This window comes from Rhinolophus sinicus, chromosome 16, assembly GCF_057876585.1.
Source record: "Rhinolophus sinicus isolate RSI-liver-muscle chromosome 16, RSI-T2T, whole genome shotgun sequence".
NCBI lineage: Eukaryota > Metazoa > Chordata > Mammalia > Chiroptera > Rhinolophidae > Rhinolophus > Rhinolophus sinicus.
The window spans coordinates 75,502,762-75,530,343 of record NC_142516.1 but is presented as its reverse complement, the minus strand read 5'-3'; the positions used below and the strand labels follow the sequence as shown (position 1 = coordinate 75,530,343).

Sequence of the window (27,582 nt, the reverse complement as noted above, 5' to 3'; positions counted from 1 at the left end):
ATGACTACACCAGCTGCCTCCACCACAGGGCCTTCCTGTGGCAGGGCCCACGCTCTCCCCTCTCTGCAGCTCCAGCACACCTCACGCCACCTGGTGCCTGGTCCTATTTACAGCTGCCCAGTTGTTGTTTGTCCCGCCTTTCTCACACAGGAAGGTTTGCCCAGGGATGGGTGTTACAAAAGCTTTGGCTGTCCTACCTGGGTCTCTCCTGCTGAACTGGATTCTTATCCACTGCTTCCAGATCCTCCCCCCTCTGCTCCCTTGTCTTAACTTCTCAAATGAGCCCTTCACCTGCCAGCCATCTTGACCCAGCATGACAACTCTGGGTCCAAAATAATCAAATCATTAAGAAAAAGTGGACCACAGGCTCAAAAGATCATCATTATATATTAAATTAAGTCCCTAGGTCCTTATAATAACTGTTGATCTCAAATTCAGTGCAACTTAGGATTCTACTGACAGACTACTGAATTAATATATCCCTAGTATTTAATTAGTATCATAATTTTCAATATAAATGTTTTACAAGGCAAGCCATTCTAAAGGCTATAAAAATTGCTCAAAAATAAAAAAATAATAACATAGAGTGAAACACTTTGAATAGGGACTCTACATGTTACTACAATTAGCTCTAGCAAAATTACCTAGTAAACATCAGAGGAAAGCAAATTTCCAAACAGTTTGCTTGTGTCATTTATTTTTTTACACTGAGAACACTTTAACCACAGAAAAATGTCAGAAACAATGGCTAATTTCCCAGGATAGTCCTTAAAAGTACATTTAACCTACGGAAGAGCTGAATACTGTATTATTACCAGCAGGAAAATACAAATGCTAGGGCAGTAAGATGGAACCAAAACTGATAACTGGTAAGACAGAATGGTAACTTTCCTGTTTTTTAATACAAAAATCAGATTTAAGGTGTAATAATGGTGGGCAGAACCAGAAAAAAAGAGAAAGAGAAAGATATTCAGTGAATGCTTAATTTGTGCCAGCTACTCTACCTAAACTGAACTTAAAAGCCAGGTCAGTCTGAACCTAAACCTCTAAACTTCATCCACTATACAATGGCCTCTTCCAAATAATTGTTTTGAAACTAGAAATTAATGTTTGCACCTACTAGTAAAACAGCAAACCATCTCCATTTAAAGTATAAATGTAAAAAATTTAAAAGAAAAAGATAAAGTGACAATTATTTCTAAAATGAATTATAATATATTGTAATTGTGCTAAAAAAAACCCTCTGCTCATTAAATATTAATAAATGTAACAGATATGCTTCATTTTAAATTTTGATTTAAAAGCCTAGTTGTAAGTTCAGCTATTTCAATTGCTGATTTTAATGTGTGCTGTAACTAAAAGATACTTTACCATGACACGTAAATGCAAATGCAGGAATGATTACACTCATTTTTTAATTCCACCCAGCAATAATGCACATTTGGTTAGTAAATTTCCAACTTCCCAAATGCTAATCAGCGGTTATTAAAACGAATGGATAAGTGCTGTACATTTTAAAATGTTTAGCAAACGAGTACAAAACCCACTGATGCTTTGTTTGGATGATTTTAAAGCAGGTTTTAAATTTTTGTTTTGTGGCTACACTTTACTGTGTAACACCTTACTGTGAAAACTGGTAATTAAAGAGAGATGACCAATCATAGTCTTTTCAGTATAAAATTTAGTTTGAGGGTAATAAAAGAACCCCAACTAGATGAGAGAAAGCTCAGTTCCCATGAAAGCCAGCTAATAAATGAAGGATGAATGAAATAATTAAAAAATATTATACTGAAACCCTAACAGAATTACTGATTCAAGCAAGTATTTATTATCAACTGTTTAACACACTAGATGCATGGTTGATGGGGAACTAAATTTAACACATACATGTAGTTCCAAAATAACACCACACAGACTACTTTTAAGTCATAAAGCGAAAAGCATACACTGAAGGGGTCTGATGGTCAGCACCCAATCCAGTGGTCATTTGTAGCATCATTAATGGTAACTGAGGTACTATACATTTTCTGACACGATGCAACATATGCTACATCATACACAAGTCTACGGATATTAACTTCTAGTTCACAAGAAACAGAGAATGGAGCAACAAATTTTAAAATACCACAAGAAAGAAAGCAGAGAAATTCAAAAGGTGGAACATTCTACAAAATAACAGGTCTCTTCAATAAATCAGTGTTAGCAAAAACGGACCACATGTGAGACAGACTAAGGGCAAACAATCACATGCAAAGAATGGTCCTGGATTAGATGTTGGTTTGAACATTTTGGATCAATTGGGGAAATATGAATATAACTTGGGTATAAAGATGATAAAAACATGTATTAAATGGAAGAACTGATCACTGACAGAAAAAGGCAGGTGATAAAGCTACACTAGTGAACATAAAACATAGTATACACACATACATATGCACATGTCCTGCTTCTGTAATTATAAAAGCATTTTTAAAGGAAAATATTCTCAGTTTCTCAAGGGTTTTGTATATTACATCTTTTTTCCTTTTTTTTTTTTTTTACAAAAAAAGTGATAAAATTTCATATTTGAAATGACAGGTCAAGTACTACCACCTCAAAATCTGGTAGGGTTAACAGCCACTGACTTACTGCAACAGGGTAGCAAACTTACCATTTTGTAAAATGACATAGTTCACTCATGTTTTTGTAAAAGAAAAATTCAGTTATCTTTTATGTTCTTTAACTCTTTTACAGTGATTGGCACAAATTTTTAGTTTCATGCTAATTTGTTATCAAAGATTCTACCATTTGGGATGGTTGGTAAATCCATTTACCAGGCCACATAAAATGCAATACTTGGAAACACTGAAGACGAATAGTCAAGCTGCTCTTCCCACACCACACATGGCGCCTGACCATCTGACAAAAGCACTAAAGGGGCATGAGCATGTCAATCCTATTCTAAGTCTTTGTAAAGCCTAACCTCTTCTGTTTTTAAGGCAAAAATAAATAAACAGAAGTACTAGCACTTTATTCTCACACCCCCTCCACACCCCATCAGGTCCTTCTGAGTGCCCAAGGATGAAGAGAACGTGATTCCTTTCAGAGGCCCAGAATTTAAAAGGAAAGAGAGAGCTAAACAGAGTCAGTTCATTTGGAATAATACTTCCTTCCCAACTGTTCTTCCTCCAGATTTTTTGTTTTTGTTTTAACATTACCACACCACCCTTCAAGTCAATCATTAAAAAGCCTTACTAACAGCAAAATTCCTCAACAATTCCATAAAGGTTATCAAGGCTGAAGACCAATTTTTTAGGGCATTTTCACTCATCTCTACACATCTTTAATCAGAGCTTTCAACGGACTTTTCAACCAGATCAAACCTTCACTTACTTACTTTGATGTTTAATCTTTTGAGGTATCCATATTATATTTTGACATTCCTTTGCTACTATTTAAAAAACTTCCTTTTCTTAGAAGTTTTTGTCCTGTTTCTCCACTTCACATTATTCAGCTCCCTGCTTCTACTTCAGCCAGCCAGTCATGGCTGCGAAGACTTCTGCTACAGCCAAGAACTGTAATCCCACCTGCCGAGCTGGCTTCTAGCTGAGCAGAGGAATGAACTCAAGTGGATATTCAAATTGCTTACCTGGTACTTTCCTAACCAATCAAATCAGTGCTAAGCTAAGAGTTGTAAAATCCTGAAAGGATTTCTTAGCCTAAAATATATTAAATACAAAAAAAAAATTAACTGGGGCCGGCCCGGTGGCTCAAGCCGTTAGAGCTCCATACTCCTAACTCCGAAGGCTGCTGGTTCGATTCCCACATGGGCCAGTGAGCTCTCAACCACAAGGCTGCCAGTTCTATTCCTCGAGTTCCACAAGGGATGGTGGGCTCCGCCCCCTGGAACTAAGATTGAACACAGCACCTTGAGCTGAGCTGCCTCCCCATGGCTCAGTTGGTTGGAGCACTTCCTCTAAACCACAAGGTTGCCGGTTCAACTCCGGCAAGGAATGGTGGGCTGCGCCCCCTGCAACTAGCAAGAGCAACTGGACCTGGAGCTGAGCTGTGCCCTCCACAACTAGACTGAAAGGACAACAACTTGACTTGGAAAAAAAATTTTGGAAGTACACACTGTTCCCCAGTAAAGTCCTGTTCCCTTTAAAAAAAAAAAAATTAACTTCTGCCTGCTGTTAAATAGAAACAGACTCAAAATGGAGTCACTTTTGCAAAGCCCCACCGAGACTTAATATAATACCTAACCAAACTGCAGTTTCAGCCATCCTAGGAATGGGATTTTAAACCAATTAATCTGGAATTTCCTGCTCAACACTTAATAAGGTAATCTACATCATAAAACCCATTGCCTTCCCCTAAAGGGAGGTGACCTTGCCTGAAATAACCCACTCTTGTAACTTCCTTGTGCCCCACTCTTTCTACTTATAAAAACCTTCCCCTTTGTACAGCTCCTCAGGGCACCTTTCTATGTGCTGGATGGGATGCTGCCCAATTCATGAATTGTTGAATAAAGCCAATTAGATCTTTAAATTTAATCGGCTGAATTTTTATTCTTTAACAATGCCAAAATACACCCTTAAGCAAAAGGTCAACACCAAACGGAGAATATGCCAACAAGTTTTCAATAAAAATGCCAAGGGGTTATTTTTTTTTAACCTACAGTAAACAACAAGCAACAAGATTTAAAAAGAGATATCTTATTTATAAAATTATTAAGTGTTTTGTTTTTAAGACAACCGATGGTTCCCACCATGCCCACAGCCACCCTCTAAAGGGTTCCTCATGCGGAAGTCACCAGGTCTGGTTCCTCAAGACCCATCCTGAGGACATCTCATCTGACCAGAGGCAAACTGCTGCGCTAAAAGCAGCCCAGGCACAAGCTCTGTGTGTTCTACTCAGAGCACGCTCTCTTAGATGGAACTGCTTCAGCCATGCAGACTTGCTCCAGGGTAGTGTAAAGACTTTTACTGTCATACAAAGGGCCATTTCTCCAGGGTTCTGTTCAATACGCTATAAATCCAAAGAATTCTGGCTGAGTCCCTTTTTCTGTCAGGATTTACTCTAATCACAGGGTTCCCCTCCCCAGTGAATAGCCAAGTATGGGACCAAACAAACGCCCTAGTTAAACAGCCACTTCTCCATACTCTTTTTCTTGGGACCTTGCCTAGGCTCTTTTTCCCCCTAAGGAATTTTGCTAAGCACAATAAACAGCAGGAATGATGGGGAAAAAACAAAAACACCACATCAGGGCAGGCTTAAGAAATCAAAATTTAACAGACATACCCTATAACCTGTGTTTCATACATTCAGAGATGATAAAAGTTATCTCAGAAACATTTCTCAACTACTTTTGTGAGCACCAAATAGGAAACAAAAAAAAAAAGAAAAGAAAAAAAAAGCCTTAATGATCATTAATTATATGCCTTAAACACAGAAAAAGAAATTATTAAATTTTGAGGTGAAATTGTAACTAGTACCACCAACTTTTGGTCTAATCACTGTAAATCCCAGATTATCAAACTATTAACCAGAAAAGACTCTTAAAAGGGAAGAAATGTGACAGAAGCAAGTAGCAAGCTGAGGGAAGAAAGAATTCATGTCAGGAACAAAAACAATCCTTTTTATTTTCAAATCTAGGAGAGCAACTATTACAACTATGGTGGGTAGGAATGGAAGAAATACCCACTCGCCACTCTTCTCCACTGAATGGAGTACCTAAGTTTCCATACCAAAACGATGAGGCACACTGCTCTCTGAAACACTCCTGAAACACTCCTGCCCATGAATGCACTAGGCACTAGATAAAATTTGACTCTAAAAAAACAAATATCTTTCATGATATTTACAAGTAAATGAAAATTCATCACTCTAGTGCAAATACTGGCTATTCCAAAACATACTTCCAGTAACCCAAGTAGACCAACCACTCAATGTCATACGTAATCTATGTAGTGTGTTACCTGTTTTCTTATAATACTGACACACCACGTTCTCTGCTAGATGTTTTGGTGAGAAAGAAGATGATCTTTGAGTCACATCTTAGTTAGGAAAAAATTGCTTCTATTCATATTATAAAGCACTCTTACCTCATGTGGTACACTTTCATGTTTAAAAAAAGAAAAATCAATTACTGGTCCTGACTCCACTTCTACAACTTCACTAAATGGATCATGAGTTAATAACGACGCAGCTTTGAGGGCATTAATTTCTAACCTAAAGTGCCACACACATAAAGGTTTTCACACTAGTTGGTCATTCTTTTCTAAACACTTTTCTAGAGCAGTTTTAGGTTCACAGCAAATGAGCAGAAGGTATAGAAATCTTCCATACATCCCCTCCCCCCACATATGCAGAGCCTTGCCCCATTGGTCAGTTTTTAAAAAGCAAAACATGTTCTTTATGGAAATAAATCAAGACATTATCTTAGAGAAAGTCATTTCAAATTTCCAATAGCAAATTTAAAGTACCACTGTTGTCTGCATTTTCATTAATAAATTAGATAAGTAGTTAAATACTTACCATATAACATCCAACAAGGAAAGCAGCATTTGCTTGTTTTCTCTGATCAGAGCCAGTAAAATGAACAATTTTCTTCCTTATCAATGTAATGGACTGCACAAAGATACACAGCTGTTAGTATTTTCTTTTTAATTTCAAGTTTTCTAAAACTTTATTTTGTGATGAAGATAAATTCCAAATCTCACAATGTGTAAGCATTCATATTAGCAAGACCTTTAAAATATTAACTTTGATACCCTAAAGTACCATATACCTTCCTATAAAAAAACATAATCTTAGATTACAAGGAATGTACAATTAAAGAGGAAGGTAGGAGATATGAACAGATATATACTTAAAAGTACAGACTACCTTTGAAAGACTACGTAAGAAGCTGGAAAGGGGGGTCTTTTCTTTCATTTTCTTACTGTTTGATTAAAAAAAAATCTATTTCCAAAACCTTTAAATTAAAATAAAAGGGTATATAAAACCGGGCAAAAATCTGTTGAAAATCAGGAGAGTGAATGGGGTGGGGGGCAGGGTGAGAATGGTGCAGAGAGGGCCCAGGGAGCATAAGTGGGCTCTTACATGGTGCACTAATGCCCTGTTCTTGTGACCATGACCTGTGGATATTCGGTTTGTGAAAATTCATTGAGCTGTATACTCATGAGCTGTACCTACTTCTGTACATACATCAAACTTCAATAAAAAGTTAAAAATGAAAGGGATATCAAATTTTAAAAACCTGAGGAACACATGCTTAGTTATCACTTCCTCACCCGCACTTCAGTAATGCAACTAGAAACGGAATCGGGTAAGGGTAAGGAACAGGATATATTCAGTTCAATAAGCTCGCATTCCTTGGCTTCTGAGTCAGTGATGAATGTGTACGTATTTTCCTTTAGTTGTTTACATGGAATAAGAGATCCAAGTTGATTTTAAGAAACTAAAACAAACCCAACCAGCCAGAGAGCAACACAGCACAAGACACTCTTAATTCAAACTCTCAACACACTTTTATCACTACTAATCGAATAGGCAGTAATGTTTTGACCAGGTTGGATGGTCAACACTCTACAAGTTGTACTAGTAAATAATAAAACGTTAAAGAAAGAAAACGACCATTATATTCTTAGTTGACCCAAAGGATGAAAGCCCGCAGATGGCTGAGTGCAGAAAAAAATTCTTTCCAAAGTAAAGCAAAGCAACACAAGTAGGGGGAGAGGAAATTATTTTTAGCTTCCTAGCCCTGTATGAAACGAAAGACCTGCCACTGACAACTGGAAAAGGGGGGGGGGGGGGGGGGGCATAAAAACATAAGACCATAAATGCTTATATTCCTAATCAAGAGAGAAAAAAGTACAGAAAGAAGAGTCTCCATCTCTATATCCACCTGTATTGAATACATATATGACACAAAATAAAAACCAATGCTACAACTTCCATTTTACAGATCAGTAGCTCATCTAACATGTGCTTCTAACATTTATGATGTGTAATTTTAGATGTGATACTCAAGAAAAAAAAATCTGCCTACTCATCCACAATTTTTTACTATAACTTAATTTTTAATTGAAAATAAATTTTATTTCTTCTGTGTAGTAGCCTGGTAAGTAATTGATTGACTAAAGCTTTTTTTTTTTTTTAATTGCCCCCTGTATCTTCCACTTGAGAGTCTACCACAGTGACTAATTTGGAATTGTTAGCAGTACATAAACACTTTTCATTGTGCATAACCAAAAATGATCAAAGTTTTTTAAATAAACGCATGGGGTCTAAGTTCTGACTAACAGAAATACACTTTTGCAGCTCTCAGTGACACAGCCTTAAAAATATGCTGTTTTCCCTTGCTTCCCCTGCTCCTAATCGTATGTGTAAAAGGTCAAGGTGAAGAATCACAAGTAGTACATCATAGGAGATCCAAGACTGAATGAGAGAGAGTAAGATGAGCCGATTTTTCTTTATTAGTCTGCTAGTACTCCCTACCATCAAAGTGAAGGTAGAACAATGACCACAGCAAGGGAAGTTTCTCTTGTTAGGGTTTCCGGCCCATTAGGTCAGACAATAAGAGGTTCACTTTATTAACCAATTTCCACTTTGGCTTTTCAAGTATATGAACAACACCAATCCAAACCAGAACCAAATGACCCAAACTCAAACTGTTCAATCAAAACTCTGGGAAACTAACATATACACTATGCTTTTATAAAACAAAAAAAATCACAGATAGGTCCCAAACACCACTGCAATGAAAAACATGACATTTCCTTTTTAAAAACAGAGATATGCTTTCCTTACTTTCCCCTCCCCAAGATCAGGCTAACAATGATTAATTAAGTCAAATCCTAAGTAAAAAAGATTTTACCTTTAATTTCTTATTTATCTTGCAACAATATCTGTAAACCATTGCCAGATTGAGTGGTCCAAAATCTGCGTAGAAGCTTTAAAAATGAAAAACAAAAACGTGTATGTATATTCTAGATACTGTGAATATAAATGCCTTTTTGGAACTACAAGATCAAATTAAGACAGAAAGTACACACCAAATTGTTATCAGTCAGTCACACAATTTAAAGGTACTGCATTAACTAGTGGAGGAGATATTCCGGTAAACACTGCCTATTAAAAAATATGACCAGTGTTTCAATGCCTAAGTCTAACCTCAAATAACATATGAAAACACCTTCTGAATAAAAAAACCTATTTTTCCACATATATTTTTCCACTGGTAAAAACATATCTTAGTACATTAGCTTATATCTCATACTGTAAACTATTAGAATTTCAAATGGAAATTGTTAAATTTAGGAAAGGTCATTCATTTTTATTTTTTCTCTAAGGATCTATTTTATTACTAAGGGTTAAAGAAAAAACATCCTGCAATTATCAATTAACAGATTTGTAATTTTCCAAAGCTATCCTATTTATAAACATACCTTCAGATTCTTCAAACATAAAAAACGTTACCAACAAGCTTTTAAAAAGCAATACTTACTTCTCATATTCAAGTTCATTATCTATGCTGAAATAATGTACATTTGATGAACTCTTTGGTCTGCTGTAGAGAATGGCAAAACAAAGGCGATCTGAAATGGAAAAATTGCAATGTTCCTTCCTTCAGGTTATTAAAAAACATTTCATATATCATGATGCAACTCTTTTCAGATGAAGTCAAATTTTTATTTTTCCCATGCATGTTTCTGGTGGTAAGGGTGCCTGCCAATGTTCTGGCTATTTTGGTGAGTGATAATAAATAAGCAAAAATTTTAAAGAGGAAATTGCCTTTAATCGTAGGTTTCAATAATGATAAGTGACTTTTCAAGAAGCAATATGGCTTGATTTCTGGAGGACCCTCTCATCACAAAACTTTAGTTTCTCTGGACTAAGAAATCTGAGCAACTGGCAGCATGCACTTGATGGCTTGGCATCAACCTAGATGACTTTTACTATGTATCACTGTTTTCAAGACATCCCGGAGTCACTTCGGTAAGAAACAGTATTTTAAATAGAGAACACTTTCAAAACTGCTTCAAAATGAACATTTATGGCTATAGAACACAAACAACTAAATGAACCATATGTTTATCCAACTGTTCTTAGGGATCACTACTACTCTTATAGTGATTTTTACAATTATACAAATTACCATCGCAACAGAAGCAATGAAAGGTTTCTGCATGATGCGTGTGAGACGAACTTGTGTTGCACAAATGCAGTTAGGCTGCTGTGAGGTTTAGCAAGAATGGAAACCAGTGTCAGTAATGCTCAGAGGCTCCACCTTTCCCCACCCCACCCCCCAAAAAGTTGCCTAAAAATCCTCAGGGAAGCAAAGCCATATGCAAAACCTAGCAGTAACAATACCAGTAGTGCTAGTAGAATATTTACATTCAAATTGTAGCAAAATCAAGTTCAGCTTTTAAAGTAGTAAGAAACAAAGGACGACAGCTGGCATCCTTTCCCCAAATGGTAATTTAAACAATTGCCAGCAATTCAACTCACGCAGTGGCTGTATTTATTTCCCTGTAAACTCAACTAAAATGTCTTGCAACCACAAACACTCAAAAGGATGACAGGGCTTATTCCTTTCCAACCACAAATGACCCTTGATCCCTGTGCACAGTGACCGCGGATTTTGCACCCTTGGGTGGAGAGGCACCACTTACCTACCAGCCAGGGGCTCCAAACGACACAGGTCTGTTCACGTTCGTCCCAAAGCAACACCACGCCGGGGAGCCTGGGGACTAGGAGTCCCGGGAGGCCACCCATGCCCATGAAACAGCATCGGCCCTAGCCCGGAAGGTTAAAGGCACCTCCTGGCCAGCAACTAGCGCCTCCTTGAACCCCATGCCCTCTAAACATGGGGTGCCCCGGACAGGCCAGCCCCCGCACCCTCAGCACTCACCTTTGATCACCTCGGCCACCAGACGGGTCCCAGTGCCCTCCCGGCTCATGACTCCAAAGCATCTGGAAGGCGGGGCAGAGGGAAGGACTGGACAGCCAGGGAACAACCAGACGCTGAGAGAGGAGGCGCCACAACCACACCCCCGAAGTTTAAAAAACAAAGTTTAAAGGGCCGCGCCCAAGCAGTGGGCACAGCGATGCCCTGGGCCACCCAACCCACCGCAAACCCCGACCAGCCAATCCCGGAAGTTCAAAACTTCTCAAACTGCCCCAAACAGGGCGGTGAGGGAGTGGGGCGCGGAAGCCACCCCCAGCTGCCCAGGCTAAGCTTCGCCCCGCCTCAGGAATCCGGGGGAGGCCGCGAGGTCATTTGTCGCACCAGGCCCTCCAGCGCCAAGATTCTGCACTCACAGGATGTGCAGCAGAGAGCGACAGCGGCAACCATGGGCCTGGTGAAAGAAAGCAGCTCCGAAAGCCAGTGGAAGGACTTCTCGGAAGAGGAGCGATAGGTAGTGAACCTGCCCCCAGTGACACCGACTCGGGGCGCCTCCCCCAGACGTCCTGACCGCCGCCACCAGGGGGTGCTGCAGCCCTGAGCGGGCCCGGCGCTGCTTTGGCTCGGGAGACCCGCGGAGTGTCGGGCTCGCTGCAAGTGCGAGCATCTTATTTACACTGGACGTCGGTCTTCACAATTGTTCAAGATTTAAAGGTAAACTCAGCTTCAAACTGAGGTCATCATTCTTTTAAAGGCCTCAGATTTCTCTTCAGAAAAGTATTAGGATGACTAAAAAAGAAAAATTCTGACACCATACTAAGCAACCATTTAAAGTACTTTCTAAACCTATGTTCCTACAGTGTTTCCCCGAAAATAAGACCTAACCGGAAAATAAGCCCTACCATGATTTTTCAGGATGACATCTCCTGAACACAAGCCCTAATGCGCCTTTTGGAGCAAAACTTAATATAAGATCCGGTCTTATTTTCGGGAAAACACACTATGTTAGTCTCAAGTGAAAAAGAAATAAAACAGATTGAATACGGTCCCATGTAGTGCTGGGATTGGGGGCGATTTTCATTCCCTCCTTTATTTTTCCGAGTTTCCTACAGAAAAGTGTTACTTTAATAATCCGTGAAAAAAAAATTGCAATGCCTCTCCCTTAAAACAGACAAGCAATACAGTAACAACTCTTTCCCAAGAATTATACTGTATTTATAATTACAATATAATATAAACATATAAACGTTCTATATCACACATACCTTTTTTCCCCTCAAAAGTAAACCAGCATGCCTAACTTTATTCTAAAATTCCAGGCGAATTAAAGACTTCCAATGTAGAAAACAAATGAGTTCTTTTATGCTAACTAGAGAAGGCCTTTCTAAATGAAACACAATCTAAAAGCCTTAGGAGAACTGACTACTAAATTGATACCCATTGTTTAAAGGGTCGTGACAGCAATAGACACAAAGTCAAGATAAACTGGAAAAGATTTTGAATTCATCTCACGAAGATGCCCAATTTCAATTTTATGTTATTGCAAAATAACAAATGCAAATTTGAACTACAAGGTCCGAGTTTTCCTTCCCACTGGAAAAAGAAACAAACCAAAAAAACAAAGGAGTCTGAAAAGGCACTGTGTTGGTGAGGGTGTAGAGAAACAGGCACATTGCTTGTAGGTAGGAATATAAACTGGGACAACCTCCATTAAAGGCAACAAACACTTTGTTACCCCAAAATATTTTTTTTGGGATATTGATTTTAAGCTGGTTACTAAGAAACGAAAGACTCAGAAAGAACCTTTGACCCTCCCCCCTTACCTGCCTAAAGGAATTCAGATAGAAAACCATACTTAAAGGGAGGAAGCATAACCTTAGCAATTAAACTTGACAGGAAAAAATTTAGCAAAGCCTATTTGTTGGACACCTCTGTGTCCCATTGTTTCTGGGTCCTCCCAGCAAGAATTTATCTCGTTTGCTCTTCTTTGTAGCTACATGTTAATTGACTACCTCCCTTTGAAAATCCCAGACCCCCCCCCCTCCTTTGTGCAGAATGACATAAACTTTATAAACCTCAACTGCCCAATGCCTCCGTAGGTCTCATATGCTTATGAAACCCCCACAGGTGCAAACAAAATAAATTGTGGATACATAAAATAGCAGGGCCTAAGCTTACAGGACAAAGTACATCATATTTGGTACCTGCTTGCTAAGAATATTTAATAAATGACTGTTGTACAGAAAATTTTTTTATGTGAGACTGGCTTTCATTGTAATCTGGTGGTAGTAAGGTTGTAGGGGAGTAGCAAACCCCATCTACCTGGAGGTTTCTTGCAATTACTGTTATCTATGAAAAAGTCCTGAGAGCTGTGCAAGACCAGACTGGCCCAGGGCAGTTTCCATCAGTGTGATACAGAGATAAGAGCTGACATGAACATGTCCTAAACCACGTGGATAATAACCATGCAAGTCAGATAAACCTGAACCAGAAAGAGAAGTCACACAGAAGAAGTAAAGCAGTCAGCTTCAGCAAACAGATTTTTCTAGGATCCTAAGACAAGAACTTTGCTAAGTTCTAATTTATCTACCCTAAATAAACATTTCAAAGGGAGGGGAGGTAAGGATCTGTCTCACTTCAAATTTCTTGGCAGTGAATAAAAAAGACTTATTTTAATAAATATTTTCAATATTTAATTGCTTTATCAGAAGCAAATTCTTATTCACAATACTCATTCTTTCTCTCCAATGGTATTTCAAGGGCCTCCTAACAATGTTTAGGACACAGCTCAATTCTAGGCCACTAGTCATATCAGTAAGTAATTTTTTCTATAGAGAAAACTCTCAGGGAGAGCTTTAAAAATTGTCATGCTATTTGACTGTGGTTTTTAAGAAAGTGTAGAGAAGAAAGGATTAAGGGTACATATTAAATTTTTTAAAGTGGGAACCAGGGCAAAAGATTTGAAGGCACTTTGTGAAAGAAGTTACAGGAATGGCATGTAAGCTCATGAAAAAGGCATGCAAGTCAGGGAAATGCAAATTAAAACCACAATTAATACCACTCCACGGCCACTAGGATGCTAAAATCACAATGACAACACCAATTGTTGGAGAAGATGTAGAGCAATACAACTCTCAAACATTGCTAACAGGTATGTAAAATGGTATTAAAATACTGGAAAAGTTTAGCAGTTTCTTACAAAGTTACATACACTTTCCCTATGATCCAGCCATCCAACTCCCAAGTATGTATATATACCCAGTACATAAACTCAAGAGAAACCCTTGTCTACAAAAAGACTTGTACATGAATATTTGTAACAGCTTTAGAATAGCCAGAAACCGGAAACAACACAAATTTCCATCAACAGAATGGATAAACAGATTGTAGTATATTCATGGAACACCACGCAGCAAAAGCAAAAGAATGAAATATTGATACACAAAATAAAATGGATGCATCTCTAAAACACTATGCTGAGCAAAAAACAGACGCAAAAGAGTTCATGCTGTATGATCTTTGATACATAAAGTTCAAAAAGAGGTAAAATTAATCTATACTGACAGAAGTCAACAGTGGTTGCTTGGGGTAAGAGTGGCCCAGAGGGTACAGTAATTCAATCTGTACACATAAATCTGTGTGTTTTACTGTATATGTCATATTTCACTTTTTAAAGGGTGGGGGGGGTGGAAAAAATTTTTTGATTGATACAGATCCATGAAAAGACTACAAAATTAATAAAGTATAGACAATGAGTAGTAAATCACACTGCAACTTTTAAAAAAAAGAGAGACCTACCAGAAAAGATAGTGTGGCTAACAGATTCTTTCAAAGAGTCTTGAAATATTTTTATCCTTTCTCAGTCTGTAAAAGACTTAAGAAAAAAAAGCATCAGGTCCTAAAATCTTCACAAAGAAAAATTCACAGAAACAGAGTTTATCTTTTCATGGAAAGATTATCTGCCATTCTTTATATTCTATCATATGGCTCCAACTAAAACTTGCTTCAATTCACATAAATACAACAGAATAATCTGGAGCTCTTCTATCTCTTTTCTATCTTAAAACTATTGATCTACTAATGAGCCAACTCTCACACTACCTAGAACATCGCTGACCAATAGAACTTTCTGCGATGATATTACAGAAATGTTCAATATCTGCTAACATGTGGTTAGTGGATACTATACTGGACAGCACAGACTCAGAGGAAGTAAGTCCATCCGTTTATAACCCTTAGCCTCTGACAAGTGGATACTAAAAGACAAAAGGCCTCCAGGCCTCCAACTATCAGAAAAACAAACACAAGAGAACCATGCCTTTTCTTCTGCTTTTAGGGACTTTGGTTCCAAGAGTCTTGATCCTGACATTCAACTCTTATTTCCTCAGCTGCCTGAAGAGAATGAGAGCACCTGTGGTCAGAAACGCACTGTACCCAGCACTGCGACTAGGACACAACAGGCGCTTGGTCAAATGTCTGCTTAATAAACAAATGAATAAATAAATGGAGGAAGGGCAGACAAGGTAGAGGAAAAGGAAATTCTTATTTACTGAGTACATCCTCATCTAGGCACTTTACAGATATTATCTGTTATTTTTCACTTATTCTTAGGATATAGGTATTATTGCCCTCATTTTACAGACGGGAGAAGCAGTGCCAAGGAAGAATAAGGAACTTGCAGAGTGTCACTCAGCTTGTGACAACAGGGTAAAACAAAGCTTTGAACAAATATACCATATTTTGCCATGTATAATGCACTCCCATGTATAATGTGTAGCCACATTTTTGGCCCAAATTTTCAGGGGGAAAAAATCTTTCGTTTTAACTTTTTAATTCAAATTTTTATTTGTTTACACTGAGGTACTTGTTTTTTTGTATTATAAAGAAATTTTAGCATTCAGTTTTAAACATATTATGGTGCAAGAAATTTTATGTAACAAATACTTACAAAACAGAATGGATACAAGGTACAAGAAATTTTATGTATCAGTAACAAATTTATAATATTTATGTACCATAAATATTAGAAGGCCAAGAACTCTTCTTTGTAAGTTCAACAAAACTGATTATCGTATTCCAGGGTATTATTTTGCATACGGATATCGTTATTGATTTGTAGAGTTACACTTTTAACTCATAAGCATAAATGAAAGAATTAAAAACTTTTATATAAATATGGAATTAGTACTACCCATGTATAATGCGCATCCTGATTGTTCCCTCACAAATTTGGGCCAAAAAGTGCGCATTATACACGGCAAAATACGGTAACCAATGTATCCTGACCTACGTATAGGAGCATAGATACCAGTAATTGCCCTGCAGCATTTTTTTTAAAAAGGCCCCAATTTCTCATTTTATCAGTGTAGCTTCAAGGAAAGCTATGGAAAAATAATTAAATGGCTCAGAAAAGCAACTTCCAAAACTGTTTATTTTATCTGGTATGGCTGTCAAGATTTAATATTTTTTTCAAAAGGAAAGATGGGGGGAGCAGGGGAACAAACTGCAATCTGCATTATACAAAGAGATGCTTTAATTGAGCTTTTCCAGGCTCAGTTCCCTTCAAAGCTTTGCTTCCTTGGGGGAGCTGTGACACCACAGAAGAAACACTCTGGGAGATCCAGGAGGAGAGCTGGAAGCAGCACAACTTTGTGTAAACCTAAGAAAGAGAAAGTGGGGTGTTCACTGAGAACCCTCTAGTAGACCAGCCACACAGTTATTCAGCAAAGGCACACACTGCCTTTACTTACAGGTCATTTTTTAATACAACACACTTTCGGATCAGTAACATTTAGCTCTGTGCAGCAGCCTTACATGGAGCAGGAAGTCCATGGACTTCAAAGAGAAATTTGCTTATACATACAGTACTTTGATTTTGAGGAGAAAAAAGCTCCTGCTAAATTTAACATAATTCTGAATTAGTCTTCTTTATGCTCTTAAATTTGAAGTTTGATTTTTTTTTTAATAAAAGGTTTTAGGAGAAATCATTAAAAATCCAGGAATTTGAATGCCACTCCTGAATTATATTTACCTATTTTATAACAGTGATATTTAGCTTGTAACTAGAGCAGCTTTATATTTTACAGTATTATCTAGATACAGTAGTTACAATCTAAGAATGCTGCCTGAAAGGAGTGTAATCTTCCTTTGAGAAAAAAAATCATAAAATACTAAAAATTTTGATAAAATTACAGCTGGTAAGTATATTTTGTTTTTTGTTTAAATTGAATGAATATAAGCAAGCACTCTGTTTATGCTTAACCACATCCTAAAAAATTTTAATTTCAAATATTCTGTTCCATTCCTAAAAGTAACTCTCAAATTTGTCAGATACACATATTTACTTAAGATACAGCAAAATATTCTCTGAAATCTAGATTCTTGATCTCCAAGGGCCTAATATATTCTAGGAAGGTACCTATACCTACACAAATAACAATACTAAGAATAGCATGCAAATAGAAATAGATGTGAAACTGAGTTTTTTAAGACTATAAGGTTTTTTGTCATCAAAAACAGCGTAACGTAAACTTTACCATCATAACCATTTTTAAGTATACAGTACATTAGTGTTAACTATATACACATTTGTTATGCAACAGATCTCTCGAACTTTTCCATCTCTTGAACTTTTCATCTTGAAAACCTGAAACTCAATACCCACTGACCAGCATCACCCCTTTTCCTCCTCCCTCCAGAATGGCAATCACCATTTGCTTTCTGCCTCTAAGAGTTTGGCTACTTTAGATACCTCATAAATGGAATCGTACAGTATTTGTCCTTTTGTGACTAGCTTATTTCACTTAGCATAATGTCCTCAAGGTTCGTCCATGTTATAGCATATAACAGGATTTCCTTTTTTTCTTTAAGGCTGAATAACATTCCAGTATATGCATATAGCATATCTTCCTTATCAATTCATCTGTTAATGGGCACTTGGGTTGCTTCCACCTCTTGACTATTGTGAAAAATGCTGCAGTGAACATGCGTGCAACTATCTCTTTGAGATCCTGTTTTCAATTATTTTAGATATATACATATCCAGAAGTGGGATTGCTGATCATATAGTAGCTCTTATTTTTAATTTTTTAAGAAACCTCCATACTGTTTTCCATAGCAGCTACACCATTTTACATGCCCAACAGTGCACCAGGATTCCAATTTCTCCATATCCTTGCCAACAATTGTTATTTTCGTTTGTGGAGGGCGCAGCTCAGCTCCAGGTCCAGTTGCCCTTGTTAGTTGCAGGGGGCAGAGCCCACCATCCCTTGCGGGAGTTGAAGAATCGAACCGGCAACCTTGTGGTTGAGAGCCCACTGGCCCATGTGGGAATTCAACCAGTAGCCTTCAGCGTTAGGAGCACGGAGCTCCAACCGCCTGAGCCACTGGGCCGGCCCCATTATTTTCATTTTTCGTTGTTTTGTTTTTGATAGTGGGCATCCTAACAGGTATGAGGTGATATTTTATTGTGGTTTTGACCTGCATTTCCCCAATAATTAGTGATGCTAACATTTTTTTCGTATGCTTGTGTGAGATTACAGAAAATACATATATTGGTCTCTGCTGCCAGCTCTTGGCACAGAGCTCCCTAAAACCCTTGTGATTGCCTAAGTGATAAGAACACCAGGAATATCTTTTGTTCTACTATTTGGTCTTTGACTCCAGTTCCTAGTACAGGATATTAAATCCCTTGGAATTTACTGGGTGATAGGAGTGTCTTTTGTTCTAATGAGGCAACTCTGTGGGGACTCCTGGATGGGTCCTGGATCGGGGCTAGTTGTGAGAAAGACCAAGCCATATTAGAAGGTTGGGGTTTTCAGCCCCACCTGAATTCTCTAGAGGAGAGAGGAGTTAAAAATGGAGCTGATAGATAGATGATTAGATAAAGAAGATGTAGTACATATATACACAGTGCAATATTACTCAGCCATAAGAAAAGATGAAATACTGTCATTTGCAATAAACTGGATGGATCTGGAGATTATCATGCTAAGTAAAATAAGTCAGACAGAAAAAGTCAAGAACCATATGACTTCACTCATATGTGGGATATAAAACTAAAAACAACAAAGGAACAAGACAAACAAAACCTCATAGACACAGACAACAGTTTAGTGGTTATCAGAGGGTAAGGGGGGAGGGGCTGGTAGATGAGGGTAAAGGGGGTCAAACATATGATGATGGAAGGAGAATTGACTGGTAGTGAACACAAAATGTGATATATAGATGTGTTATAGACATGTACACTTGAAACCTATACAATTTTACTAACCATTGTCACCCCAATAAATTTAACAAACAAAATTAAAGTTAAAATTTGAAAAAAAGAAAGTGAAGCTGATAATTGATCATGCCTAGTGAGGAAGCCTCCACATACTGTATTTCCCCGAAAATAAGACCTAACCAGAAAATAAGTCCTAGCATGATTTTTCAGGATGGCACCCCTGAACATAAGCTCTAATGCATCTTTTGGAGCAAACCTTAATATAAGACCCGGTCTCATTTTCAGGGAAACACAGTTGTATGGGGGTCGGGGAGCTTCCAGGTTGGGAATACATGTAGCTGCTAGGAGAGTGTTGGGCCCAGAGAGGGCATGAAAGCTCCACATCCTATCTCACATTCCTTGCCCCACACATCTCTTCCACCTGGATGTTCATCTGTATCCTATGTCATATCCTTTTATAATAAACCGGTAAACAGTAAGTAAACAGTTTTCCTAAGTTCTGTGAGCTGCTCTAGCAAATTAATTAAACCAGAAGACGGGGTTATGGGAACCTCTGATTTATAGCTACTTGGTCAGAAAGACAGGTAACGACCTGGACTAGCAATTGGCATCTGAGGTGGAATGGTGGTCCTGTGGGACTGAGCCCTTAACCTGTGGGATCTGATGCTATCTCCAGTAGTGATAGAATTCAGTTAAATTGTAGGACTGTAGAGGAGAGACTGTTCCATGACGTGATCACTTCCGGACCCTGCCTGACCACTGCCAGACATTCGTGCTAGCTCCAGCTTGATTCAGGCCAGATCACAACAGGGATTGTTTCCCACAAAACTGCTCAGAGACTGTCCGCCCCTCATCCCTGTGCCCCAGGTGTGCTGGGTCCTAGAACAGACCCTCTCCCATTTCCCCTTATAGGGGGTCAGTCCCACCCCAGTACTCCTATCCATCCTGCCCTGTCCTTTATAACCCCTTAGTGCCTGCCACAGGGCACAGTGGACATCCATGTACAGCCCAAGGCGCACCTGGTATTAAGTTCCCTCAATAAACTTGATGTAATGCTGGAGTTGTCAGCCTCTTTCTTTGCTCTCTCAGCCCCAGGAAATTTTTCCTAATAAGGACACACAACTGGTGTCATATAATTGCTTGGAGTGGAGAAAACACCCACACATTTGATGATCTAAAGTGTGAGAAGTGAGGTGTTCTGCATAAGCATAAAGGAGAAACACAGGAGGGAAGACTGGGAGTCCTTTTTCCAATACAGCTTGTTGGCCATCTGTGTTTACCTTCTTTGCAGAAACGTGCTTTCCCCATGTTTTTATTGCAGGAGTTCTTTATAAGAGCTCTTTATATATTCTGGATATTTAACCCCTTAATATTAATTCATATAACAAATACATATGGTTTGCAAACATTTGTACTATTCCCTAGGTTGCCTTTTCACGCTATTGATTGCATCCTTTGATATGCAGAAGTTTTTAAGTTTGACGTAGTCACATTTGTCTATTTTTGCTTTTGTTGCCTATTCTTTGGGTGCCAAATCCAAGAAATTATTGCCAAATCCAATGTCACGAAGCTTTTCCCGTTTTCTTCTAGGAACTTTATAGTTTCTGGTCTTACATTTAGGTCTTGAATCCATTTCGAATTCATTTTTGTGTATGATGTAAGAGTCCAACTTCATTCTTCTGCTTGTGGCTGTTCAGTTTTCCCAACACCGTTAGTTGAAGAGATTATCCTCTTCCCCGTTGTGCAGTCTTAGCACCTGTCAAAGATCATTTGACCATATGCAGGTTCTTCCATATTTCTCGGTTCTTTTCTGTTCCACTAGTCTATGTCTATCTTTATGCCAATACCACATTGCTTTGTCTTACATGTTTTGAAATCAGAAGCCTGAGGCCTCCAGCTCTTTCTTTCTCAAGATTGTTTTGGCTGTTCAAGGCCCTTTGAGATTCCATATGAATTTGAGGAATTTTTTTTTCTATTGAAATTGAATTTATATTGAAATTCATAGATATTTTTTCTAGGCAAAATATGCCATTAGGATTTTAATAGGAATTGTACTGAATCTCTAGTACACTTGGATAGTATGGACATTTTGACAATATGAAGTCTTTCAAGCAACAAGCGTATAATATCTTTCCATTTATTTGTATGTTCTTTAATTTCTTACAGCAATACAAAACCGTAAGTTCTTTAAAGACCACTTTGTTTCTAAAGCAAATTCCTACTCACTTATGAAACAAATCCATTCACTAAATATGATCACCATTAGCTATGCTAACTTACTCTACAGATAAAAAACAGATAAAGGATATTAAGAGTCTTATTTACAAGATCAGAATGATCAATCCTAAATTTTAATAATTAAAAATGAAGCCCTGAGTTAATCATCTATAATGTAAATGCAGTGTTAACATAGTTAAAGTAACTCTTCACTCTTTATTCTAACATCTGAACAATAAGCAGCCATTTCTACCTTCTAAACTCTGTGTCTAATTTAGGCACTAGAGTCTAAATTAAATAAAATGAAAATGTTTTCAAGAGTTCAGTTAACTATTCAGAGTATTGTTAATATGTGAAATAAAATAGTGAAAATACCATTTATAATAGTAACAAAAAATATTTAATAGCTCAGAAAAAGTTTAACAAGTATAAAATATTGTATGGTATGAAAAATGTAACACATTAATGGGCTACCCAAAAGGGGCCTTGAGCAAACAAAGACATCCATGTTTGTGGACAGAAGAGTCATCATCCTAAAGATGTTTTCACTCCAAGTTAGTATTTTTTTAGTATTCATGTAAGTAACTAGAAGGATTTTTCGTTTGTTTATGGAATAGTCAAGTTCACCCTAAAGTTCATATGGAAATACATGCAAAAATAAAAACATAAGAATAGCTTGGTGGAGGGGCCGGCCCGCTGGCTCAGGGGGCGAGAGCTTCATGCTCCTAACTCTGAAGGCTGCTGGTTCGATTCCCACATGGGCTAGTGGGCTCTCAACCACAAGGTTGTCAGTTCAATTCCGCGAATCCTGCAAGGGATGGTGGGCAGCGCCCCCTGCAACTAAGATTGAACACCGCACCTTGAGCTGAGCTGCCGCTGAGCTCCCAGATGGCTCAAATGGTTGGAGCACGTCCTCTCAACCACAAGGTTGCCGGTTCAACGCCCGCTCCAAGGGATGGTGGGCTGCACCCCCTGCAACTAACAATGGCAACTGGACCTGGAGCTGAGCTGCACCCTCCACAACTAAGACTGAAAGGACAACACCTTGACTTGGGAAAAAGGCCTGGAAGTACACACTGTTCCCCAATAAAGTCCTGTTCCCCTCCCCCAATAAAATCTTAAAAAAAAAAAAAAAGAATAGCAGGTTGGAAAATTTTTTTAAGAAAAGGTCTAAAAGGCTCTCTCTGCGATCACCAACTTGACCTTCTGGTGTGGCCCCTTGCAGTGTGTATACCTGAGTTTATACTTCTCTATTTAAAAAAAAAAAGTCTTAAATGGAGCTAGCACTAACCAGATATTAAATACAAGGCTTCTATTACTAATATAGAATGTTCCTGGCATGTGGTCAACATATATACAATAGAACAGAAGTTATGAAATAAACCCACACACATACAGGAATATAATACATGATAAAGATGATAAACCAACATTGAGTTAATATATGGTATTAGGTAGCCATTTGAAAAAATAAATAAAAGTGGCTCCATGACCTCACAGCAGAATAAATTTCAAATGGAGAAAATATTTAAATGTAAGAAAATAAAAACTTAAAATACATAAGAAAACACAGGATTTCCACTACTAGCCAAGATATAGAGAGTATCAAGGATCAAATTACCATTCCTCCTAAAAATATACATATGTATTTTTTTTAAAACAGACAAGATACATTACATAATGGTTTTCAAGACTTTAGATATCAGGGAATGGAGGACAGTGATCCCTGAGACAGAGGAAACAAAAAAGGAGAATCCTACGTTTGCCCACGCTCACTGCTACTGCACTGGGAGGGTAAACTGAGGCAGAACCCAGCAGACTACCCGAGTTCAGGAGATGCAGTTGAGTCCAGGGAAACCAAGGCAGCAAGAGTTCATAGGGCAGAGTACCAAAGAGGAGGAAGTTGCAGAGAAAGAACCCCAGAGATTTGCAAAAAGTCCCAAATATTTAACAGAGTACAGAGCATGCATGTGAGTAAACCACTAGAGGCCCAGGAAAGAACCATCCAAAAGAATCAGAGCAAACAGTGTCTGGCACTCACATAAGGCTTAGGAGAGCACCTCTTCTCAGCAGCCATTATGTAAAAACTCCTAAATGACGGGGCACTGGATGACTGTTATCTCTGGAAAGTCTTGCCTCAATAATGAATAATCGGCCATGGACCAAGCACACTGATCCACGCCCACCTAACAAACAGTAAAGGCAGGATCAGAAAGTATGAAACTGTTCCCAAGTAACTTAACTGCATCCCTGAACAGAGCTCAAGATTTATAAAAATACAGAAATTCCTAGCACCCACTAGAATCACAGAAATATCTAGCACCAACTAAGGTAAAATTCAGCATCCAGTAAGATTGCCAAGCATGCAAAGAAGCAGAAAAGCATGACTGGTAATGAAGAGAATAGTGAGTCAATCAAAATAGACCTAGAACCAATGCACAAGTTAGAATTAGTAGAGAAAGTCATTAAAAGCTATAACTATACTCATATTTCAATGCATAGATGAAAATATATATCCAGAAAAAAACATATATATATGTATTATATACGTTCATAGTAGCATTGTTCATAGTAGCCTAAAAGTGGAAAAAACCCAAATGCCCATCAACTAATGAACAGATAAACAAAATGTGATAGTCACACAATGAAATATTATTCAGCCACAAAAAGAAATGAAGTGCTGACACCTGCTACAACATGAATGAACCTCATAAACATGCTAAGTGAAATAAACCAGTCACAAAAGATCACTAATAGTATAAAACAATTTCTATGAAATGTCCAAAATAGGAAATACATAGTAAGGGAAAGTAGATTAATGGCTGCCTAGGGCTGGGAAGGAGGAGAAGGTGAAGGGAATGGGGAGTAACTGCTATTTGGTAAAGGTTTCTTTTTGGGATAATGACAATGTTCTAAAATTAGATCATGGTGATAATTGCTCAACCCCCTAAAAATATTATTTACCCCCAAAATACTATTTTTAAAATGTTTACAATGTAAAGATTGAATATTTAATTTAAAATTTAAATATTATATAAAATAGACTATTACCAAAAAAACCGCTGAAATGTACACTTTCAATTGGTGGGTTTGTATATTATGTGAATTATATCTCAACAGGTCCATTATTTAAAAAATAGAGTAAAAAAAAAAAACGTAAAGACACAGAAGATACATAAATGCCCAAATTCAGCTTTCTGAAGATGAAAACTACAATCTGAGATGAAAAATACGTTGGATGGAATTAATGACAGATAATAGAAGAAAAGATGAGTGAACTTGAAGGCATGGCAGTGAAACTATCCAAATGAAAGAGAGAAAAAAAATGTAAAGAACATCAGTGTCCTGTGTGACAACTTAAAATGGCCTAACACACAGGTAATTGTATATTGAGGAAGGGGCTTGGAAGGCAGGAAAATATTTAAAGGAATAATGGCTGAAAACTTTCTAAATTGATGAACTCTATAAACCCACAGATCCAAGAAGTTTCATGAATCCTAAGCACAAGAAACATGAAGAAAACTGCACCATAATCAAATTGCTCAAAACCAGTGATAAAGAGAAAAGCTTAAAAGCAGCCAGAGGGGAAAGCCCATACTTAGCACAGAGCAGCAGATAAGGATATCAGATTTCTTATTGGAACCAAAGCAAGTGATAAGACAGTAGAGCAACACCTTGAAAGAAAAAAAGAAAAATGCCAATCCTGATTTCTAAACGAAACAAAAAAAAAACTTCCAAAAAGGAAGGCATAATGAAGGCATTTTTAGACATTCAAAAGATGAAAGAGTTCATCACCAGCAGCCCAGCACTGTATAAAAAGTTAAAAAATATCCCTCAGGCAGAAGGAAAATGATACCAGTTGGAAATCTGGGTCTACACAAAGGAATAAAGGGCACTACAAATGGTAACTATATAGATAAATACATATGATTTTCCTTACTTAAATCTCTTTAAAATATTACTGTTTTAACCAAAGTAGTAACAATGTACTGTGAGTTTTTAATATATGAATAAGTAAAATGCATGAGAACAAAGCATAAAGGCCAGGCCAAGGAGAAACGGGAGAAAACACATTAGAATTCCTTAATAACTTTGTTGAGTCCAACTATGACTTAAAACCCAGAAGCCATAAAAGATGAGCAGGCTCATCTATACAAGTAAACTTTGCATGGCAAACACATGCCATACCACAGCTATAAGGAAATCAAAAGGCAATGACAATCAAAAGGCAAATAGAAAACATATTTGTAAATCATCACCGATAATAAACTTCCTAATATTTAAAGAGCCTGATGTATATCAATTAGGAAACAGCCCAACAGAAAAATGGGCAAAAGATATTTATAGTCAGTTTTCAGAAACTCAACTTATGCTCTTAAGAGAAATACAAATAAAAACTATACTGAGACTATAATTTTCCGCCTGTCAGACTGGCAAAAATCCAAAAGTTTGGTAAACTACTCGGTTGGTGAAGTTATAACCAAGTCCTCTCATTCACTGCTGGTGGGATTGTAAATGGGTGTAACGTCTATCAAAATTACAAATATTATACTTCTAACTCAGCAATTCTCTCTTGGAAAATTATCCCCAATATACATCTGTACATATGAAATGACATATGTAACAGGTTATTCAATACAGCATTATTTTTTATAGCTAAAGAATGAAAACAAAAGAATCAATACAGGTTTCATTAAAACTCTTATGTGCATGATAAAGTGAAATTCTGTGCAACCATAAAAAATGAATGAGGAGGTCTCTATAAAATAAAATTGAAAGCTCTCCAAGATATATCATATCCCATCAATTCTAAGATGTACATTTTTTTCATATTTGAATATCTCTGAAATTACTCTGTCTCTTAAAATCTATGACTTACGGACGGTTGTAATTGGCAGCATGTTTCCTTTCTTTGATGTACTTAAAATAAAACATCCTATCATATTTTTTGAGTGCTTTATGTTATTATTTGCAAAAAGCCATTTCCAGTATATTTGCTACTTTTTAAATTAAATACATCCTATCATTTTAGAATCAATGAAATATGGTATCAGTTGAGAACAGCACAGTGCAAAACCATGTGTAGAATGTGCAATCTTTCAGTTAATAAAGAATCTATTAAATGTAATGTAGTATCCTGGATTGTGTCCTGGAACAGAAAAAAAAGATATTGGTGGGAAATCCAGATAAAGGCTGGAGTTTAGTGAATGGTTCACTTCAATGTTGGCTTCTTAAGTTTTGACAAGTGGACTGCAGTGATATATGAAACATTAGGGGAAACAGGCGAGGGATATACAGGAGCTCTCTGCATTATCTTTGCAACTTTTCTATAAATCTTAAATTACTCCAAAATTTAAAAGTTCATTAAAATAATAATTTTAAAGGAATCAATATTTTAAGCAAATGCATTTTTAAAAACTCAAGGTAAATATAAGAAACGAAAACCGTGGGGATAGCAGGGTGGAAGAACTAGACAGGAGACTGTTCGCTTTACACTTGTCTCAGAACCATGTGAATATATTTACCTATCCAAAATATCAAGTTTAAAAAGTTATATATGAGGGGACAAAAGGGATAAACAAGGGATAAAGAGAAGTTATTTTAAATAGAGCTTATATTTACAACCTAGAGACTCTGGCAAGAACCCATGATTTGGCTGGGGAAGGTCTACAACCCCTAAAATTCTCTACCTGATTTTATGCAAATGAATTCACGTACATTTTCCTCACTAGATGAGCCCCAAGGAAATACATTACACATCCATACAATGGAATAATATGCATCCACTGAGATATACAGAGGATGCCAAAAAAAAAGTACACATATTTTAAGAAAGGAAAAAACTGTATTAAAATTGTAATGATATATACCGATAACAAAAGATGAATACAAGTCATGTGTATACATTTTTTTGGCACCCCCTCTGGGATATTTAGACACATATTTATGACAATGAAAGATTCTACTGTAATATGATGTAGAAAAAGCAATGATAACAGTATTTACCTTGATGTAAATGCATCATTGAGATATCTATGTATATAAGTGTGCACTGAGCCATCTAAAAGATTACGTGTGGTAGCCATTAAAGCTGTTCACCAAATATTTCTGGCTCCCTGCCTGACAGACACATTCCCGTCCCTCTGTGACTAGGTAGCACTGTGTGATTAATTCTGGCCAAGGAGCTGTGAGTGAAAACGAGCATTTAATTATTGATTCAAGACCTTCTACAGCACCCTTCTTCCTCTGG

The 27,582-nt window shown here is 37.4% G+C and overlaps 1 protein-coding gene across 15 annotated transcripts in view; it reads right to left on the bottom strand.

Annotated features, from left to right (window-relative positions):
• Nucleotides 1–27,582, bottom strand: part of CDC14B (cell division cycle 14B) — an 82,321-nt gene that overhangs the window by 41,898 nt on the left and 12,841 nt on the right. For 9 of the 15 annotated variants that reach the window (XM_074330265.2, XM_074330260.2, XM_074330263.2 and 6 more), the window contains 3 exons: nucleotides 9,491–9,581; nucleotides 8,861–8,936; nucleotides 6,517–6,609 (listed from right to left, as the gene is read on the bottom strand). In XM_074330265.2, coding sequence (XP_074186366.1) covers nucleotides 6,517–6,609; nucleotides 8,861–8,936; nucleotides 9,491–9,581 — 260 coding nt within the window. The other 6 variants (XM_088793284.1, XM_088793283.1, XM_088793286.1 and 3 more) reach the window with 2 other exon arrangements.